This window comes from Camelus bactrianus, chromosome X (assembly GCF_048773025.1).
Source record: "Camelus bactrianus isolate YW-2024 breed Bactrian camel chromosome X, ASM4877302v1, whole genome shotgun sequence".
Taxonomy (NCBI): domain Eukaryota; kingdom Metazoa; phylum Chordata; class Mammalia; order Artiodactyla; family Camelidae; genus Camelus; species Camelus bactrianus.
This window is the reverse complement of record NC_133575.1, coordinates 47,354,052-47,371,565: the sequence shown is the minus strand read 5'-3', so window position 1 is coordinate 47,371,565 and position 17,514 is coordinate 47,354,052. Positions and strand designations below refer to the sequence as shown.

At 38.5% G+C, this 17,514-nt stretch overlaps 1 protein-coding gene across 2 annotated transcripts in view; it reads right to left on the bottom strand.

Annotated features, from left to right (window-relative positions):
- Positions 1-16,185, bottom strand: part of ZC4H2 (zinc finger C4H2-type containing) — a 34,800-nt gene extending 18,615 nt beyond the window's left edge. The window contains exon 1 of one of the 2 annotated variants that reach the window (XM_010973662.3): positions 16,017-16,185. In XM_010973662.3, coding sequence (XP_010971964.1) covers positions 16,017-16,069 — 53 coding nt within the window. In that variant the 5' untranslated portion in view covers positions 16,070-16,185. The remainder of the gene's footprint in view (positions 1-16,016) is intronic. The other variant, XM_010973661.2, reaches the window with a different exon arrangement.
- Between the last annotated feature and the right edge of the window lie 1,329 nt (positions 16,186-17,514).

The following is a 17,514-nucleotide window of genomic DNA, read 5'->3' as shown; positions in this document are numbered from 1 at the left end:
TGCACTGACAGTAACACAATTCCCTCTTTGCCAACAGCAGTTGTAAGGTAGCTTATATTTAGGACACATTCTGACTTAAGACTTTTAAAATATAAAACATGTGCATCTTAAATGGTAACATATGATCCTTTAAAACCAAATTTGGGGAATAACCTTGACTTCCACTTGGGTCAAGATAGAGTAACAGGGACCAGACTCACTGTCCTGTGCAAAATAACTAAAACAAAACTAAATAAAACAAACAAACAAAAACATCAAGACAAAAATGTATGAAAAAGAAAACAGTGATCAAGTCACTGGATATCAGGCAAGTAAGATCAATGATATCTGAGAGATGGAAAAGCTTAGATGAGCCTGAGGACTGTCCCATCATACTGCCTAGAGAAATATTCTAGGCTGAAAGGCAGGGACATGGAACTCAGACAGAGCCTGGCCATCTCCCTCAGTTGAAATGGAGCTATGATTCTGGAGAAGCCAAGGCATCTGGAGTTCATAGTAAAGAGTTTTGGAGAGGGGAGACCTGTGTAGAGACAGAATGCTTACAGTCTTCAGAGGATCCACCTAAAGTACTCACTGAAATATTGATCAGCACATGTGTGTAAGAAAACCAAGTACCTGAAGCCAAGGAAAAAAGAAACACCCCAAAGGGTTAGAGGGAACAGTGATCAGAGCCTACAAAGGGCCGAGAATAGTGACTATTCCAAACAGCCAAGACAGAAAAACTTCACAATTTACAAAGCATCAAAGTACAAAGACACATTCTGCATCACTGCTAGGAGAAATGAGCTCTACAATAAATGCTGCTATGGTCCCACTCACCTAAGCTGAAAAGCAAGGCCCAGAAAGATAAAACCGATTCCAAGTGTCTTAATGACATTCCAGAACAAAGCTTAAGAATATTTGTAGGAATAAAAAAAATATGCAGAGTCAACAAGAGAAATTTCAAAATGTCTAGCATCCAACCAAACCTTGCCAGGTGTGCAATTAAGCAGAAAAAATGAAATCCATAATGTAGAGAATAATAAATAAAAACTAAGAAATGACATGGTTGATAGAATTAGTAGGCAAGGATACTAATAGTTATTATAAATGCATTTCATATATTCAAAAAGCTTGAGGAAATACTGTCCATATTAAGTAGAGTCATGGGAGAGATGAAAAAGAACCAACTAAAATATCTAGAGATGAAAACTGCAATGTCCAAAATGAAAAGTATATTAGTCAATTTAGACAATAAAGGAGAAAAGATTAAAGAACATGAAGATATACCAAAAGAAAGTTTCCCAAATGAAATACATACAGAAAAAAAAAAGATTTAAAGAAATAAACAGCATCAGCAAATTTTGGGACAGCTTCAAATGGCTAAAAACACATGTAACTGGAGATCAAGAAGGAGGGAGAAAAAAAATATTTGAAGAAGAAATAACAAAAAAATGTTTCAAATTTGACGAAAACTATACATGAATGAATCCAAAAAGTTCAACAAACCTCAAGCACAGGAAGCAGGAAGAATACTACACCAAGTCATATCACAATCAAATTACTCAAAACCAGTGATAAAGGGAAAATCTTAATAGCAGTCTGAGGGGCAAAAGGCACATTACCTAGAGAGGAACAAAAAGGCAGCCCATAGTTTAATTTGTTTGATCATCCTTTCTCCATAGCATTGCCTTTGCATCATTGTCCAAATCAGTTGTCCATATATTTGTGGGTTTATTTCTGGACTCTCTATTCTGCTCCATAGGTCTATTTGTGCATCTTTATTCCAGTACTTCACTACTTTGATTACTACACTTAAAATAATTCTTGAAATCAGGCAGTGTAAGTTCTCCAACTTTGTTATTCTTCTGGCAGAGTTGTTTTGGCTACTCTAGGCTTTTTGCATTTCTATATGAATTTTAGAGTTCATTTATCAATTTCTATAAAAATGTCTGCTGAGATTTTGATAGGATTGCATTGATTGGACAGATTAAATTGTTGGATTTCACCAGTGTTTCAAATAATGCCCTTTTTTCTGTTCTGAGATCCAATCCAAGATAGCACACTGCATTTAGACAGTTTTCTTTTGAATAGTGTTAGCATGGTATATCTTCTTCCCTCCTTAACTTGTTTCCTTATTTAAAAGAAAATACTGATGAATACGACTTCTTCATCAACATTAAAAAGTTCCACAATTCAAAAGACACTGTTAAAAGAATGAAAAGACAAATCACAGACTGGGAGAACATCTTTGCAAAGCATGTATCTGATAAAGGACTTATATCCTGAATACACAAAGAACACTAAAAATTCACAATAAGTAAACAAACAACCCAAATGAAAAATGGGCAAAAGGTTTGAATAGACACCTCACCAAAGAAGATAGATGAGTGGCAAATAAATCCATGAGGAAGATGCTCAACAAGATTAGAAACTGGAACGTTTATACTCTGCTTCTAGGGATGAAAATTGGCACAACCACTTTGGAAAACAGTTTTGCAATATGTTAAAAAGTTATACCTATGCTTACCATACGACCCAGAAATTTCACTGTAAGACTCTAACCAGGAGAAATGAAAATATTGTTCCATACAAAGACTTACATGCAAATGTTTGGAACAGCATTGTTCATAAGAGCCAAATGGTGGAAATGACCCCAATGTTCACCAACTGGTGAGTGAATAAACAAAATGCAGTATATTCATATAATGGAATACGGTCTACCAATAAAAAGGAAAGAAATACTAATATATGGTATAATGTGTATGAATCACAAAAACAATACGCTAAGTTATATGCAATGTCCAGAAAAGGCAAATCTATAGAGACAGAAAGTATAACTGGTTGCCTGTGGCTATGGGTAGGAACAGAGGTGGACTGAAACTGGGCATAAGGTTTATTTTGGGGATGATGGGAATGATCTAAAATGGCACTGTGGTATAGTTGAATAACTATGTAAATTTACTAAAAAATCATTGAATTGTACACTTAAAATGGATGGTTTCTTTGGTATATAAATTACAACTCAATAAAGCTGTTAAAAATATATCCTTCAATAGCTTCACAGTATTAAATCTAAACCCACAACACCATCTGAACTCAAATTCTAAGCTACTTCTTCACCTCTGCTCCTGTTTTCCCAGGAAAATAAATGACTTGTCAAAAGGCTTGTGTATAGGAAACAGATTTTAAATGGAGTTGGATGACTGAGGTACCCAAGAGGAATGGGAAGGGGATTAATGATAAAAAAAAAAAAAAAAGAAAAGAAATGGAAACTTGTTACTCTTGTAGTTGATTGACTTTACCACATTCTTCAGGAGTAGGATCAAATGCCCAGCCTTCCATGCTCTGTCCAGCAACTGGGTAGTTTGGGCTAAGATTAAACTTAAGTAAAAGTTCATTCCTTGCTCAGATCTACAGAGTGGGCATCATGCCAGCCACAACTTATACGCACACACACACATGTGCTAGCTTCCTTCTCTTTACATTTTCTATCAGTCAAGCAGAGAAAAAATTATTAAGCAAGTACAATTCACCCAACAGTGTGTTGAATCCTGTGGGTGATTGATGAGAAGACATCTTCCTTCAAGTAAAATAATTGATTGTGGTCCAATACAGAAAATAGATTGAATCAGAACTATTATGGTTGAAGTAGAAGTGGGTCCCAGAGTCCTTATTCTCTCTTCAAATCCAGCCCTGCCTGACTCTACCAGTGACCCTTGATAGACCTCCTTGGAACTCCCAGGGCTCCTCAGAACATTATTCCAAAGCCACCAAGCAAATCAATCCTCTTAATTTCAGAGATGAAGGAACAAATATCTAGAATGGGAAAGGAACTAATTCAAGAGCATGCAGCTTTGGTCCTCTGGGTCCTCTAAATTTACAGACTTATGCATGAAGCAACTTGAAATTCAGTTAATTATATATACAAGAGCCTTCTAGAGACTGGCACTGCAAAATATTTCTCTCTGTAAATTCCATGTCATCTCTCATGCTGCTTTGACTATAAGTGGGGCTCAACAATTTCATTTGGAGTGACAAAAATGAATGAAAATAGATGGTAAGTCCAGGGTACTGATTGTAATTTCATTAATCTCAGAGAAAAAGAAAGATATTAAAATAGGTGGGGGGCTAATTCATTCAGTTAACATTTATTAAGAATCTATAAGTGCCAGGAACTGGGAAGTAATGGTTGTTAAGAAAGGTATTTAACAGAAATTATCTATGTATATCTATCTATCTATCTATCTATTTTTAGTGTCTACTATGTTCCAGCAACTGTGCTAGGCACTTTATATGGTAATTCAATCCTCATCATGACAATATAAATAGGTATGTTTAGCTTCATTTTTACAAATGAAAAGCTTGAGGCTGAGAGAAGTAAAATAACCTGCCCAACATCACAAAGTTGGAAAGTAGAGAATTCAGTGTGCTGAACCTAATCACCTTTCCACCATATAAAGGAACTTTCCTCATATGATGTATTTCAAGCCATGAAAAACAAGTCAATGGGGTGACTCTTGTCCTGGGTTAGTCAACAATTTTTTTTCAGGGTGAAATTGGGTACATCATGGAACCTCTTGGAAGCTTGGAAATTCTATCTACCTGAGAAGTAGGACTCAGCATAGCCTTGCGGAGTTGTTGGATGACTCCATGAGATGAAATCTGTGGAATATTGTGGAATACAAATAAGGAAAGCATCCAAGTCATTAAAGACCCAATTTCATGTGGAAAATTTCCTAATGAAATCCTCCCAAGAGGCCAATGTGCTGCTGGTGTGGCCACAGAATCCCAGGAAAACCACAGGATACATCCTTGGGGTTTCCCACAATCACTAGGGTGCAGTCTTACTGAAATGTTGAGCCAGCTTCAGAGGCAACTTAGGCCCAACATTCACTCAACAAGTCAAATTGCACAGCTGGGACCTGTAAGACTTGAGGATAGGCATACCAAACGAAGACACTGGCTAGCAGAGATGTATGGAAAACTGCTTAGATTTGTTGATGAGCTAGGGGAATGGTGAGAGGTAGACAGATCTATAATATATAATATAGATATAACCTGCCAGGTCTTACTAATGCAGTAGTTTTTTCCAAGTGTGGTCCCTGGACTGGCAGCAACAGCATTGCCTGGGAACTTGTTAGAAATGCAAATTCTCAGCCCATCTACTGAATCAAAGACTCTGGAGATGGGACTTGGTGATCTATGTTTCAGTGAACCTCCAGATAGAGCCTAATGCACACTCAAGTTTGATAACCACTGTGCTAGTGTTTCAGATACATGGGGTAAGAGAGGGAAGAATGAAGAATAATTCCAGCTCTGGGGATAGAGCACATTTACTATTGATGGGAAACTAGGAAAGGAGACTGTTTCGCAGTAGGGACAGGGGTGAAGTTGAGAGTTTTGTTGGGGTCTGTTAGAGATGCCAGTGATACAACCAGTGGGGTTGGTTAGGTAGGAAGTTGGATTTGTGAGTATGGAACTCAAGGGAGAGATCAGAGCTATTGACTTTGATTCTAAGATCCTTGAGAGCACGTCTAATTCATATTAGTGGTCTTCACAGAATATCCCAGCCATGTGTATGTTCCAGAACAGGTGTTTAGTAAATGGCACTGAAGGAAGAAAAAGGAGCCAGTTTTTCCTGCCTACTCTAGTCTGGTGAGACTACTATCTAAATACCAAGTGTTCTTCCATTTAATATTTATTTGCTTATCTGGGAAAGCATCTGTTGAAAAAGCAGTTTTCTTGGAATAGTTCACCTTGAAGACTTTCTTACAGCTCAGCACCAAATGTCAATCCCTTTCCATTCTCTACCCTAAAGTCAGAATTGTTTGGCTTGACTTGCCCATTCCTAAGTCCCAGAATTCCCAGCTGTGCCATGACTTGCTGTTTACTGAGCACAGGGGCTGAGTTACTTCTCAAACCAGGTGATAGTGGAGCCTGCTAAAGCTGCCAAAGCAATGGCAGGTGGAAGGAAGGAATGAAGGATAGAAGGAAGGAAGGAGACATATGTCAATTCAAAATTTTATTATAAGGCAGAATAACTTGAGTGCTATAATAAATCTCCCTGTGGGAGCCCAAAGGGTTAGTTATTAATTTGGACTGGGGAATTTGAGAAGGTTTTGAACAAGAAGTGGTGTTTGTTCTGGGTCTTCCTTGAAGAATGAGTAGAATTTACAGGCTTGGAATAAGGGAAGATCATTAAAGAATAAGGGATCAGCATTAGCAAAGACCTGGAAGAATGGAAGTATATGAAACAGTGAGAAACTTCTATGTGGATAAAGGATAAGGTGAATGAAAAGTAGTAGCAGATAAGATCAGAAAGGTAGGTATAGGCCAGACTCGTGGAGGAGAGGGGCATGAATGTCATGGCAATGATAATAGGCAAGTATCTATGGTCATACAGTAAGAAGTGACTTACAGTGAGAAGTGAATCTTAGATCGTGACCCAATACACACATACACAGATATAAAACTGAAACACAAAAGTTCCCACAGGGAATACCTACCATTTATTATGCAACCTATGCTGATATTGTCTATCTTGTTTTGTCTAAAAAAAATGTTTTTGAAAATGCTACTAGAAACTGACTAATTCATTTCATGACCTACTAATAGTTCATAACCTGTGTTTTGAAAAATACTGCTACAGGCAACGGGAAGTCAGTGAATGTGTTTGAGGAATAATGTAATAACACTACTTGTTATGTTATTAACACCAGGAAGGCAGTTCTCAGAGCAGTGTGGATGGCATTGAAAATAGGGGGAAGATTGAAGATAGGAAAGTAATTCTATAGGTGGAAATGGGCACAACACTACAATTATCTTGGCCAGTCATTTTAAAGGCCTAAAATGGGGCACTGAATGTGGAAATGGAGAGGAGGGCAGGAATTTGAGCGAGATATTGGAGGTAGAAACAACAGGACATACTACATGACCAGAGGTGAGTTATAAAAAAGAAAGGGTAATCAAAATCAACATTCACGTTTCTGGGGTTAATGATAGTACTAAACAAGAAGTTTAGAGGAAGGAGCTAGATTGGGATAGAGAGAGATGAAGTTTTAAGAGTTGGCCAACTTGAGGGTCAATGAGGAAATCAAAGCTGAAATTTAAAAATACCTTGAGACAAATGACAATGAAAGCACAACCACACAAAGTTTATGGGACACAGCAAAGGCAGTGCTAAGAGGTAAGTTTATAGTGATACAAGCCTTCCTCAAAATAGAAGAACAACCTCAAATAAACAATTTAACCCACAAGCTGAATAAACTAGAAACAGAAGAACAAAAAAAAACCAAAAGGCAGCAGAAGGAAGGAAATGATAAAGATTAGGGAGGAAATAAATAAAATACAGCTTAAAAAGACCATAGAAAAAATCAATCAAACCAAAAGCTGGTTCTTTGAAAAAGTAAATAAAATCGACAAACCTCTGGCCAAACTCACAAAGAAGAAAAAAGAGAGAGCACAAATTAGCAAAATAAGAAAGGATAATGGAGAAATTACAACAAATAAAATAGAACTACCGAATATCATACGAGAATATTATGAAAAACTATGGAATCAAATTGGATAACCTAGAGGAGATGGACAAGTTTCTGGAAACATACTGTCCATCAGACTGAGTCAAGAAGAAACTGACCACTTGAACAAACTGATCACTAGAAATGAAATCGAATTAGCAATAAAAAACCTCCCTACAAATAGAAGTCCAGGACTGAACGGCTTCACCGGGGAATTCTACCAAACATACAAAGAAGGACTTCCTTCTCAAACTCTTCCAGAAGATTGAAAAGGGGGTAATACTCCTAAACTCATTCCCTGAAGCCACTATCACCCTGATACCAAAACCAGGCAAAGACATTACCAAAAAAGACAATTATAGGCCAATATCACTGATGAACATAGATGCCAAAATCCTCACCAAAATATTAGCAAATAGAATCCAACAGCACATAAAAAGGATTATACATCATGACCAAGTGGGGTTCATCCCAGGAACACAAGATTGGTTCAATATACACAAGTCAATCAATGTAATACATCACATCAACAACAGAAAGAACAAAAACCACATGATCATCTCAATAGAGGCAGAAAAAGCATTTCATAAAATTCAACACCCATTTATGATAAAAACTCTCACCAAAGTGGGTATAAAGGGAACATATCTCAACATCATAAAAGCTATATATGACAAAACTACAGCCAGCATAGTACTCAACGGTCAAAAACTGAAAACCTTCCCACTAAAATCTGAGACAAGAGAAGGATGCCCACTATCACCACTCCTATTCAACATAGTCTTGGAAGTCCTAGCCACAGCAATCAGACAAGAGAGAGAAATAAAAGGGATCCAAATTGGAAAAGAAGAGGTGAAAGTGTCACTATATGCTGATGACATGTTACTATATATAGAAAACCCTAAAAGGTCCACACAAAAACTACTAGAGCTGATTGAAGAATTCAGCAAGTTAGCAGGTTAAGATTAACGTACAAAAATCAGTTGCATTTCTTTACACTAATGATGAATCAACAGAAAAAGAAAGTAAAGAAACAATCCCCTTTAAAATAGCACCCAAAGTAATAAAATATCTGGGAATAAATCTAACCAAGGAGGTGAAAGAATTATACACAGAAAACTATAAACCATTGATGAAGGAAATTAAAGAAGACTTTAAAAAATGGAAAGATATCCCATGCTCTTGGATTGGAAGAATCAATATTGTTAAAATGGTCACACTGCCCAAGGCAATCTACAGATTTAATGCAATCCCTATCCAATTACCCAGGACATATTTCACAGAACTAGAACAAATCATAATAAAATTTATATGGAACCATCAAAGACCTAGAATTGCTAAAGCAGTACTGAAGAGAAAAAGAGGCTGGAGGAATAACTCTCCCAGACTTCAGACAATACTATAGAGCTACAGTCATCAAGACAGCATGGTATTGGCACAAAAAAAGACATATAGACCAATGGAACAGAATAGAGAGTCCAGAAATGAACCCACATACTTTTGGCCAACTCATCTTCGACAAAGGAGGCAAAAATATAGAATGGAATAAAGACAGTCTCTTTAGCAAATAGTGTTGAGAAAACTGGGCAGCAGCATTTAAAATAATGAAGTTAGAACACTCCCTTACACCATACACAAAAATAAACTCAAAATGGATCAAAGACTTAAACATAAGACAAGATACAATAAACCCCCTAGAGGAAAATATAGGCAAAACATTATCTAATATACATCTCAAAAATTTTCTCCTAGAAGAAATAAAAGCAAGAATAAGCAAATGGGACCTAATGAAACTTACAAGCTTCTGCACAGCAAAGGAAACCATAAGTAAAACAAAAAGACAGCCTACAGAATGGGAGTAATTTTTTGCAAATGAAACCGACAAAGGCTTGATCTCCAGACTATATAAGCAGCTCATACGACTTAATAAGAAACAACCAAACAACCCAATCCAAAAATGGGCAGAAGACCTAGACAAGCAATTCTTCAAGGAAGACATACAAATGATCAATAAGCACATGAAAAAATGCTCAATATCACTAACTATCAGAGAAATGCAAATCAAAACTACAATGAGGTTTCACCTCACACCAGTCAGAATGGCCATCATTCAATACTCCACAAATGACAAATGCTGGAGAGGCTGTGGAGAAAGGGGAACGCTCCTTCACTGCTGGTGGGAATGCAGTTTGTTGCAGCCACTATGGAAAACAGTATGGAGAGTCCTCAAAGACTAGGAATAGACTTACAATATGATCCAGGAATCCAGCTCCTGGGCTTATATCCAGAGGGAACCCTACTTCAGGATGACACCTGCACCCCGATGTTCATAGCAGCACTATTTATAATAGCCAAGACATGGAAACAGCCTAAATGTCCATCAACGGATGACTGGATAAAGAAGATGTGGTATATTTATACAATGGAATACTACTCAGGCATAAAAACCGACAACATAACACCATTTGCAGCAACATGGATGCTCCTGGAGAATGTCATTCTAAGTGAAGTAAGCCAGAAAGAGAAAGAAAAATACCATATGAGATCGCTCATATGTGGAATCTAAAAAAGAAAAAGAAAAAAAACAATGCATAAATACAAAACAGAAACAGACTCATAGACATAGAATACAAATTGTTGTTGCCAAGGGGTCGGGGGGGGTGGGAAGGGATAGACGGGATCTCAAAATTGTAGAATAGATAAACAAGATTATACTGTATAGCATAGGGAAATATACACAAGATTTTATGGTAGCTCACAAAGAAAAAATGTGACAATGAATATATATATGTTCATGTATAACTGAAAAATTGTGCTCTACACTGGAATTTGACACGACATTGTAAAATGATTATAAGTAAATAAAAAATGTTAAAAAAAAAAAAAAGAGTTGGCCAACTTGAGTTGTGCCTGTGGAACAACCAGGTGGACAAGCCCATTTGGGTATGGGTTGTATCAGGATACAGCTTGGAAGGAAGGTAGGGGGTATAGATTGAAAATTTGGAGGTAATATTTGAGGCCATAAGAGTACAGGAGGTAACCCAGGAGAATGTTTAGAGGGAGAAAACATAGAGGATCCAGGGCAGAAACTTAGACTTAAGAGGAACTACTTAACACCACAGTATTTACTTCCAAAATGAGTTTTTCCTTTCTTAAGTTAGGAAAGCTCATTATGTATTGGTATGTGTGCATCGGGGCATGGATGTGTGCATATGTGTCTATGGATGGCACATGCATGTTAAGGAGTTATTAGTATGCATTTGGGGAGCTGGTGAAGGGCTCTGGTTCATCTAGTGATGGCTGTGCTCACCTTCTTTAACTCATGACTTCTTTCCTTCCCTCTTTTCCATCTCCCTTCTTTTGTTCCATTCTTTCCTTCCCCTTTCCGCATATCCACATGCTCCTTTATCACCACTTGAAAGCTCAAGGAACAGATGGGCAAAATAGACCAGTGTGGGATTTGGGGGCTGAAGTCTGGAGCATAGTGTTGGAGTGTAGTTGCATTGGGAAGAAAGACAGGGCTGTGAGCATGTGGTCAGAGTCAGAAGTGGGGAATGGTCTGTGGTGGGAGAATCTATTCCTGAGACATTTCCCACTTCAAATTCTGCCATCAATGTATGTGAGCACTGACTATGAATGTATATATTTCTGTGCCTGGGAGTGAGTCTGGCTCTCAGCCTGACCTAACCAGGTCTTGAGGTGATATTACCATCACCACCGCTACTTCAGCCCATAAGTAACATTATTACTTTTTTTAAACAGAAATAGGCTGCTTTATTTATAGCTTTAAGGGATTTAGGATTAGAGCAGTTGAAGAACTGTGAATAATGGTTAATTAGATTATCAGCATTTACTGAAATGAATATGCCATGTGAATTGGAAGATATATTCTCTCTTCTTTTCCTAGTTGTGTGACCATAGATAGATTACCTAACCTCCCTGAGCTTCAGTATCCTTATCTGTAAAATGGGGACAATAAATCCTACCTCAGATTTCCATTAGCAAGATTAAATATTAAATGAGCCAAAAGCTTTTAAATCAGTAAGTATTCAACAAACGTTAGTTGTTTTCTCCAGTTCCTTCTACCCCTGCCTTCTCTCCACCTCTTATACATGTTTTACCTGTCCATATGTGAACATCAAGTATGTATTTATAATACTTTCCCATTTTAAATTCTTAAACCAAGCGAAGTAACTTTTGCATATTACTGTAAAATTGAGAAAAGCAGGGGAATTTAAATCCCTTTTGGTGCATATACATCTATAATTGTTATGTCTTCTTGGTGGATTGACCCTTTCTCACATAATTCAGTCATGTTTTTAAATCGACTGTCATTTAATTGGTTTATTTAGACCATTTATATTCAACATAATTATTGACATGTTAAGGCTGTCTGTCATTTTTTTACCTGTTTGTTCTCTGTGTTTCTAGTTTTTACTATTTTCTTTGTCCTGCCTACCTGTGGGTGACTTGAATATTTTTTTCAAATTCCATTTTGATGTATCTATAATTTTTTAAATTAAAGTATAGTTGACTTATAATATTAGGTTCAGTTGTACAACATAGTGATTCAATAATTTGCATAGATTATACTCCATTTAAAGTTATTATAAACTATTGGCTATGTTTCCCTGTATGTGCAATACACCCTTGTGTCTTATTTGCTTTATATATAGTATTTTATGTCTCTTAATCCCCTACCCCATTATGCCCCTCATCCCCTTTCCTCTCCTCACTGGTAAGCATTAGTTTGCTCTCTAAATATGTAAGTCAGTTTCAGTATTTTGTTATATTTATTCATTTATTTTATTTTTTAGATTCCACACATAAGTGATAACATACAGAATTTGTCTTCTCAAAAAACTAAAAATAGATCTACTCTTGTATATATCTAAAAAAACAAAAATAATAATTTGAAAATATATATGCGTCCAATGTTCATAGCAGCATTATTTAAAAATGCCAAGATATGGAAGCAACCTTAGTTTCCATCAACAGATGAATAAATAAAGAAGATGTGGTATATATATATACACACACACACACACACACACACACACACACATATACACACACAATGGAATATTACTCAGCCATAAAAAGAATGAAATTTTGCCATTTGCAACAACATGGATGGACCTTGAGGGTATTATGCTTAGTGATTTATCCATGTTTTTCAGTGCATATCTATGAAACATTTTTATTGATTTTCTCTCAGTATTACATTATATGTACATAATTTATCAGTTTTCTGATGTCATTATTTTAGCAGTTTGAGTAAACTATAGAAACTTTCCTCCCTTTTACATCCTTTTACACTCCCCTGTTTATAATATAAATGTCTTAAATAGTTCCTCTATATACATTGAGAACCACATGAGACAATGTAATAAATTTTGATCCAATCATCAAATATGATTCATACAACTCAAGAGGCAATGAAATTCTGTGGTATTTACCCATGTTTTTGTCTACTGGGTCCTTCTTCCAAGGTTCCTTCTTTATCATTTCTTTTCTGTTTTAAGATTTACTTTGGTTATTCTTATAGAGTAAATCTCCTACTGATAAATCTCATGTTTCCTTTCATCTGAGGATGTCTTGATTATCCCTTTATTCCTGAAGGATATTATCACTGAACATAGGCTACTGGGTTGATTCTTTTCCTTCAGCTCTTGAAAAATATTGTGCTACTTCCTACTAGGGCCTCATCATTTTCTGATGAGAAATCTGCTTACATTCTTTTTTTTTTTTTTTTTCCCTAAAGGTGGTGTTTCTCTTTGGCTGCTTCCTAGATCTTTTCTCTGCTTTTGCTTTCAGAAGGTTGACTATGATGTGTCTTGGTGTGAATTTCTTGGGATCTATCCTGATAGTGTTTGCTTAGCTTCTTGGATCTGGAGGTTTATGTTTTTGCTCAATTTGGGAAGCTTTTAGCCACTATTTCTTCAAGTATTTTTTATCACCCTGCCTTTTTTCTCTTCTCATTCTAAAATTCTGTTGACATGAATGTTAGATCATTTGTTACAGTCCCCACAGGTCTGGAGGCTCTGGCTCAGCTCAATTCCTTTTTTTTTTTCTTTTTTCTTTTTTTCTTTTTGCATCTAATTTCCCTCTGTTCAGATTGGTTGATTTCTACTGTTTTATGTCTAAGTTGTCTGATTCAACCCTCTGTCTTCTCTGTTGAGCCCATCCATTGAGTTTTTAGAGGTTTTTGTTTGCTTTATTTATTTATTTATTTATTTATTTATTTATTTATTTATTGGCTATCATATTTTTCAGTTCTCCAACTTCCATTTGGCTCTTTGCGTTTTATACTTCTTTGTCAAGACTTTCTATTTACATGCTGAGATTTTTCTATTTTATCAATTGTTTCAAGTGTGTTGCAGTTGCTCTCTGAAGCATTTTTATGATAGCTGCTTTAAAATCCTTGTCAGATAATTCTAACATCTGTGTCACCTCAATCCTAGCATCTGTTTACTTTTCCTTGTCATTGAAATTGATAATCTTGGTATGGCAAATTATTTTTTAAATTAAATTTGGACACTCTGGATCTCTCTTAATACTATTGTTTTTGCAGGCCTCTGACATGCTACTTTTGCTGGGAAGGGGGGCAGTATAAGTCCAGGTTCTCCAGTGGGTCTCTGATTGACATCCAGGTTGGAAAGAGGCTCCTTGTTACTGCTGGTTGAGTGTGGGAGATCAAGCCTCTCTCTAGGCCTCTGAGGATCCCATCCCAGCTAGTAGTGGTAGGAATGCCAGGTTTACCACTGGTGTGGGTTGAAGCCATGGCCCCCCATTTGGTCTCCACTGAGAGGAGTCACTTTCTTGTTCTGAACTGTTCATTCTCTTGGTATTGGGTAGGGACTTCTTTAAAGTCCAGTAAGAATAAGTCTAGGCTCTTCACTTGCAGGCATAAACTTCTTATTAGCTGCATTGTTACTATGACAGCTGACCTTTTCCTGCACCATGGTATCTCACTCCCTGTCTCCTGATGCTTTTGCAGAGAAAAATTGCAATATACCCTCCCTCTCTATCTTTTCCCAGACCCACCATGGGATAGAGAGGGAAGACCACAGCCTCTGCATGCAAATTGACTAGATTCCTGTCAAAATCTGGCGTTTTCAAACTCTTTGGCTCTGTATAAGTTATTTAAATTGTCTGAGTCTCCATTTTCCCAGTTGCAAAGGAGTAGAAAGTTCTCAGGACTCTTGCTACATGAGCGATAGTAGCTCAAAGAGCTTGGCAAACCAGGGGCTCAATAAATAGTACTTCCCTTCCTTTTACTCTCCAGTAGTAGAGATAAACCCCTACAAAGGACAAAAAACAAAAAACAAAAAACAACGTGCTTCCCCACTCCGCATCTCAAGTGTGAGTCTCACCCAAAGCATTCACTCTAAGGGTTAAATCTCTTGGTCAAAGTCTTATTTCTTAAAGGGATACACTTGATATCCCCCTCTTTTTTCTTCAGATTTCCTGGAAAATAGTAAAGGTAGACAGCTTGACCCAGAGCACCCTCAGGAGAAGTGTGGAAGCTGGGACGAGGTGAGTAGAGGGAACGGGACTGGTGCAGGGAGTGGGGGCGGCAGGGGGTCTGGCAGAGGATGGCAGGTGAAAGAAGGCCTGGGGTCAGTACTGGCAGTCCACTCAACCGGCGCTATTGTATTCTGAGCAAGGACAGTATCATTGCCTTGCCAAAGCCACTCCTGGAGACAAGGGGTAGGGAACACAGGCAATAACCACTTTACCAGCCCTCCCATGAACCCATCACCTCTAGGGACTAAGAGCAACTGCTGCAATCTCACCAGAGGCGCGGAGACTGCCTCCCCAGTCTCCATCGCTCCTATACCCCTTCAGAGCACCGAGTAGGAGAGGAAGAAAGTGGCGATTGAAAGCAAAAACAAAAAATATATATATATACACACGAGCCAGTGCTCTCTGTCCTCCCAGTCCCAGCCTAGCTGGATTCCTCCGCATCCCCAGCAGGCAGTCCCTGGCAGCCAGCCGCCACCAGCACGGATGCGCTAGACTCTGCCGCTCAAAAGGCTCGCCTGAGCTCGAGGTCCTGAAGTTGAACAAGAGACTGAAAAAGAACTAGTCTCCTGAAAACCAAAGAGCCAAATACACCTTGGAGCGAACAAACACTTAAAAAAAATAATAGGTCCAAGAATGCCGTCCCCCAACTTCCACCCAAGAAGAACAAAGCTGTCTTGGGACCAACACCCTTGCCTCCAAACACACATACTGTGTCTCCAGCTGCCTTTCTCAGACACATCTAGCAAGAGATCTCTCTCACTTAGTCTCTCTGTTTCTCTGCCTCTCTCTCTCTGCTTGTCTCTGTTCCGACTTTCCCCTAGCCTTCTTCCCATCCTTGGATTCCGCGATGAATAGGATCCTTTCCCGTCTCCCTCCGCAAGTAGCTCAACAATAGATACTTTCCATAGGTACCTCAGCCCTCTCCCACAGTGAGGGATTTGGGGGGCTTCGGAGGGGGTCTGAGGGGTGCTGCAACGTTCCACTTACCTGATCTCTTTAATGCTTTCCAATTTGCACATGATTTCTTGCTCATCTGCCATGCTTTTCACTCTCAATTTCACGTCCTGCGAAATGTACAAACACACAAGCCCAGAGATACAATAGACACAATGTAGCCACCTCCTCCGGGCATGGGGATCTGAGCCTGTGCGGTAGGAATTTGGAGAAGGCCTGGGAGCTGTAGTCCGCAGCTCCAGGAACAGCCAGGCAGCTCAGGGACCTGCAGGACTACAACTCCCAGAAGGCTAAGCGCGACATGCCTGTTTCTCTTCCTGCATCTGCACTTTAAATCAATTTGTTACAGATAATTGTGTCAAAGGTTGTGAGGAGTACAAGGGAATGGCGATATTCATTTGGCAGGTGCGCGGGAAAAAATGGGGAAGAAATACCCCAGAAGGTAACTGGAGAGATGAGAGACATACTCGCACCCCGCCGGGGCCCCTCACTCCAACAAAAGCTTACCAGGATTCTCTAGTTAGTGGACAGTTTGGGGCTGGAGAGAAACCCTGAAGGTGAATTCGCTTTTGAGATGTTGCGCGTTCTCGCAGCTGTTTGGGAATTGGTGGCTTTCGCATGCAGACAGAGATGGAGCGGGGCGGGGGTGCTGTGGAGAAGAGGGGGAAGGGAGGAGGGAGCAGCTGCTAAAGCTGAGGGATGGGGCTGTGGTGACCTCGTTCCTTAAAGCCCTCCAACCATTCCACAGTTATTGACCTCAAACTTTGCCAGTCTATAAAGGAGATGTACTAGGGGAAGCACTGAGTGAAGCAAAGATAAATAAAAGCAAGTCCTTGCCTTTGAGGAGCAGGAGAGAATGAAAGGTAACCCACTAATTACAGTTAATTGTGCTGTCATAATACAGGAATGAATAAGGTGTAACCTGAGCAGAGAAGATGTAAGGTAACTGAGAATTTTCCAGGACTTTGAGGAGGATTGACTTTCTAGAACAGGGCATAACACATATAAAAAGCAAAGGACAAGTGGGGTAAGATATCTGAAGCATAAGGATCATATATCGAGTGGGGAGGTGGGAAAGAGAAATGGGAAGATGTAGGTTGGAAACAGATTGTGAAAGACCTTTGATTTAAATCCAAACTAAAGAGTTAGATTTAATTGTATAGGCACACATTTATCCAGTACATTTATTAAGTGCTTACTGTGTGCCAAATAATGCCAAGTTACTTTACGTTTCAAAGCCAGAGAGTGATAAGGTTGGAGAGATGTCTTAGGGAGATGACTCTAGAAGCAAAGTGGAGAATGATTTGGAGGAGATGAGAACATGTAAGATCTAGTTGCTCAGAGAGCATGGACAGGCCCATAGAGCTGGGTTTTGGATTAAAGGAGGACTTTGACTCATTCCCAACTAAAAGTGAGCTGGATCTCTCTCTGATTGAGCTTGCTTGCCCTTTGCTTTTCTGAGCTTCAGTTTCCTCACCTGAAAAATGGACCTGTTTGGCCCCACCTCAAAGACTTGTTTTGAGTATTCAAT